The sequence below is a fragment of the Procambarus clarkii genome, chromosome 50, assembly GCF_040958095.1.
Source record: "Procambarus clarkii isolate CNS0578487 chromosome 50, FALCON_Pclarkii_2.0, whole genome shotgun sequence".
Taxonomy (NCBI): Eukaryota; Metazoa; Arthropoda; class Malacostraca; order Decapoda; family Cambaridae; genus Procambarus; species Procambarus clarkii.
The window spans coordinates 25,220,900-25,226,899 of record NC_091199.1 but is presented as its reverse complement, the minus strand read 5'-3'; the positions used below and the strand labels follow the sequence as shown (position 1 = coordinate 25,226,899).

The following is a 6,000-nucleotide window of genomic DNA, read 5'->3' as shown; positions in this document are numbered from 1 at the left end:
TCAAAGTGGACTCTGTTCAGTTTCGGTCTTCAAATGGTCTCTTTCATATTTTTGGTCTTCAAATGGTCTCTGAATAATTCTCGGTCTTTTTACAGGTGAAACAGCTGTAAATGGCAATAATAACTAAAACATACAACTAAGATGTCTATTTTACTTAACAAAACTTTAATGACAATATTCTCTGAAAATGGTCTTTTTTCCAAATTTTGATCTTACACTCGTAAATAAAATAAATAAACTCCTAAGATTATGCGAACTCTGAAATATTTTCCTAAAACTGAACTCAGAAAAATTTTGAATTTCTCCCATAAGAACTCTTTAGCTCCAGTGAGTGATTTTTGGTCTGAATTTTCCCCATAAAAACTCTTTAACTCCAAATGAGTGATTTAAAAAAAAAAGACCTTAGAGTTTATTCTCAGTAATACATGAGCGAACTTTGCCCCTCTATTTTTCTATGAGATTTTCCTAACAAACTTCTATGATCTCTGAACTCTTAACAAACTTTTATGACCGAAAATGGTCTTTGAAAAATTTCGGTCTTTAACTCTGGAAATATTACCTGGAACCCACGGCGCCTCATAAGGGATATTAAAAAAAAAATCGTGTGTGCGACGCACTCCCTACTACTGTCAGCGATCAGTTAAACAGTCCCACTGTCCTAGTCGCCTTGTCAGTGACCAGTTAAACAGTCCCACTGCAGCAGTGACCTTGTCAGCGACCAGTTAAACAGTCCCACTGCAGCCCACTGCAGCAGTGGTCTTGTCAGCGGCCAGTTAAACAGTCCCTCTGCCGCAGTGACCTTGTCAGCGACCAGTTAAAGTCCTTCTGCCGCAGTGAAATTATCAGCGACCAGTTAAACAGTCCTACTTCAGCAGTGACCTTGCCAGCCACCAGTTAAACAGTCCTACTTAGCAGTGACCTTGCCAGCGACCAGTTAAACAGTCCTACTTCAATAATGACCTTGCCAGCGAACAGTTAAACAGTCCTACTTCATCAGTGACTTTGCCAGCGACCAGTTAAACAGTCCTACTTCAGCAGTGACCTTGCCAGCGACCAGTTAAACAGTCCCACTACCGCAGTGACTTTGTCAGCGACCAGACCGCTGAAACGCTGAACCCCGGAATCCTCTGAAGGCAACCTCAAGGTAGGTTGTCAGCATCACAATTTCCATCACTATGCACCACCACCACTAACCACCATCACAATCTCTAAGCAACACCACCACCAGAGATAACAGCCATCTCCATCTCTAAGTACCACCACTAAACACCATCACTAAGCTTCACCACAACCAACATCACGATCACTAAGCAGCTCCACCACTACATTCAGTAACCACCATCACCAACCACAAAGTACCACCACAACATTAGCTAACACTCTCATTATCACTAAGCTCCACTACTACTAACCACCGTCACCTCCACTAACCACCGTCACAACAACAATATTCACCATCACCACCACAATACTCACCACCACATTACTCACCACCACAATACATACCACCACCAAAATACTCACCACCACCACAATACTCACCACGACCACAATACTCACCACTGCCACAATACTCACTACCACCACAGTACTCACCACCACCACAATATTCACCACCACAACAATACTCACTACCACCACAATACTCACTACCACCACAGTACTCACCACCACCACAATATTCACCACCACCATAATACTCACTACCACCACAATACTCACCACCACCACAATACTCCACACCACCACAATACTCCCTACCACCAAAATACTCACTACCACCACAATACTCACTACAACAACAATGCTCACCACCACCACAATACTCACCACCACCACAATACTCACCACCACTACAATACTCACCACCACCACAATACTCACCACCACCATAATACTCACCACCACCACAATGCTCACCACCACCACAATACTCACCACCACCAAAATACTCACCACCACCAAAATACTCATTGCCACCACAATACTCACCACCACCACAATACTCACCACGACCACAATACTCACCACTGCCACAATACTCACTACCACCACAATACTCACTACTACCACAATACTCACCACCACCACAATACTCAACACCTCCAAAATACTCACCACCACCACAATACTCACCACCACCACAATACTCACCACCACCAAAATACTCATTGCCACCACAATACTCACTACTACCAAAATACTCACCACCACCACAATACTCACCACACCACAATACTCACCACAACCACAATACTCACCATCATCACAATACTCCCCACCACCGAAATACTCACTACCACCAAAATACTCACTACCACCACAATACTCACTACCACCACAATACTCACCACCACCACAATACTCACCACCACCACAATACTCACCACCACCACAATACTCACCACCACCACAATACTCACCACCACCACCACAATACTCACCACCACCACAATACTCACCACCACCACCACAATACTCACCACCACCACAAAACTCACCACCACCACCACAACACTCACCACCACCACAATACTCACCACCACCACAATACTCACCACCACCACAATACTCACCACCACCACAATACTCACCACCACCACAATACTCACTACCACCACAATACTCACTACCACCACAATACTCACCACCACCACAATACTCATCACCACCACAATACTCACCATCACCACCACAATACTCACTACCACCGCAATACTCACATCCACCACAATACTCACCATCACCTCAATACTCACCACAACCACAATACTCACTACCACCACAATACTCACATCCACCACAATACTCACCACCACCTCAATACTCACCACCACCACAATACTCACCACTACCACAATACTCACCACCACCACAATACTCAACCACCACCACAATACTCACCACCACCACAATACTCACCACCACCACAATGCTCTCCACCACCACAATACTCACCACCACCATAATACTCCCCACCACCACAATACTCACCACCACCATAATACTCAACCACCACAACAATACTCACCACCACCATAATACTCCCCACCACCACAATACTCACCACCACCATAATACTCAACCACCACCACAATACTCACTACCACCACAATACTCACCACCACCACAATACTCAACACCACCACAATGCTCACCACCACCACAGTACTCACCACCACCATAATACTCACCACCACCACAATACTCACCACCACCACAATACTCACCACCACCACAATACTCACCACCACCACAATACTCACCACCACCATAATACTCACCACCACAACAATACTCACCACCACCACAATACTCACCACCACCACAATACTCACCACCACCACAATACTCACCACCACCACAATACTCACCACCACCACAATGCTCACCACCACCACAATACTCACCACCACCATAATACTCACCACCACTATAATACTCAACCACCACCACAATACTCACCACCACCACAATACTCACCACCACCACAATACTCACCACCACCACAATACTCACCACCACCATAATACTCACCACCACCATAATACTCACCACCACAACAATACTCACCACCACCATAATACTCACCACTACAACAATACTCACCACCACCATAATACTCACCACCACAACAATACTCACCACCACCACAATACTCACCACCACCACAATACTCACCACCACCACAATACTCACCACCACCACAATACTCACCACCACCATAATACTCAACCACCACTACAATACTCACCACCACCACAATACTCACCACCACCACAATACTCACCACCACCATAATACTCACCACCACAACAATACTCACCACCACCACAATACTCACCACCACCATAATACCACCACAACAATACTCACCACCACAACAATACTCACCACCACCACAATACTCACCACCACCACAATACTCAACCACCACCACAATACTCACCACCACCATAATACTCACCACCACCACCATACTCACCACCACAACAATACTCATCACCACAACAATACTCACCAGCACCACAATACTCACCACCACAACAATACTCATCACCACAACAATACTCACCACCACCACAATACTCACCACCACCACAATACTCAACCACCACCACAATACTCACCACCACCATAATACTCACCACCACCACAATACACACCACCACCACAATACTCACCACCACCACAATACTCACCACCACCACAATACTCACCACCACACCAAATACTCACCACCACCATAATACTCACCACCACCACAATACTCACCACCACCACAATACTCACCACCACCACAATACTCAACCACCACCACAATACTCACCACCACCATAATACTCACCACCACCACAATACACACCACCACCACAATACTCACCACCACCACAATACTCACCACCACCACAATACTCACCACCACCATAATACTCACCACCACAACAATACTCACCACCACATCAATACTCACCACCACCACAATACTCACCACCACCACAATACTCACCACCACAACAATACTCACCACCACCACAATACTCACCACCACCACAATACTCAACACCACCACAATACTCACCACCACCATAATACTCACCACCACAACAATACTCACCACCACCACCACCACAATACTCACCACCACTATAATACTCACCACCACCAGAATACTCACCACCACCACAATACTCACCACCACCACAATACTCACTACCACCATAATACTCACCACCATAACAATACTCACCACCACCACAATACTCACCACCACCACAATACTCACCACCACCACAATACTCACCACCACCACAATACTCACCACCACCACAATACTCACCACCACAACAATACTCACCAGCACCACAATACTCACCACCACAACAATACTCATCACCACAACAATACTCACCAGCACCACAATACTCACCACCACAACAATACTCATCACCACAACAATACTCACCAGCACCACAATACTCACCACCACCACAATACTCACCACCACAACAATACTCACCACCACCATAATACTCCCCACCACCACAATACTCACCACCACCACAATACTCACCACCACAACAATACTCACCACCACCACAATACTCACCACCACAACAATACTCATCACCACAACAATACTCACCAGCACCATAATACTCACCACCACCACAATACTCACCGCCACCACAATACTCACCACCACAACAATACTCACCACCACCACAATACTCACCACCACAACAATACTCATCACCACAACAATACTCACCACCACCACAATACTCACCACCACAACAATACTCATCACCACAACAATACTCACCACCATAAACAATATCCTTGTCTCTAAAGTTCTTCTTGCACCACTCTGGGTCGTCACTAGTCACCACAAACACCGGATTGTTTGTTCTGAGGAACACGAGAACACCGGATTAATTGTTCTGTTCATCATTGGTTGGTCTATTATGTGTGTTACACACATCTTTGGTTGATCTATAATTAAGGTTATAAGCGTCACTGGTTGGGCTATTATGTGGGCTATAAACATAATTGTTTGGTCTATTATGTGGGTTACAAACTTCAATGGGTAGTCTATTATGTGTGTTACAACAATAATTGGTTGGTCTATTATATGGGTTATAAATATCATTGGTTGGTCTATTATATGGGTTATAAATATCATTGGTTGGTCTATTATGTGGGGCTATACATAATTGGATGGTCTATTATGTGGGTTACAACCATCATTGGTATGTCTATTATGTGGGCTATAAACATCATTGGTTGGTCTATTATGTGGAATATAAACATAATTGGTTTGTCTATTATGCAGGTTACAAAAATCATTGGTTGGTCTATTGTGTGAGATATAAACATCATTGGTTGGCCTATTATGAGGGTTACAAACATTATTGGTTAGTTTATTCTGTGGGTTACAAACATCATTGCTTGGCCTATTATCTGGGCTGCAAACATAATTGGTTAGTCTATTATGTG

At 44.6% G+C, this 6,000-nt stretch overlaps 1 protein-coding gene across 1 annotated transcript in view; it reads right to left on the bottom strand.

The window, feature by feature from the left end:
- LOC123749803 (galactoside alpha-(1,2)-fucosyltransferase 1-like) overlaps positions 1-6,000 on the bottom strand; it is a 47,059-nt gene continuing 41,059 nt past the window's right edge. The window contains exons 3-4 of the mRNA XM_069303733.1: positions 5,327-5,412; positions 1-104 (exon numbers count right to left, since the gene is read on the bottom strand). Coding sequence (XP_069159834.1) covers positions 1-104; positions 5,327-5,412 — 190 coding nt within the window. The remainder of the gene's footprint in view (positions 105-5,326; positions 5,413-6,000) is intronic.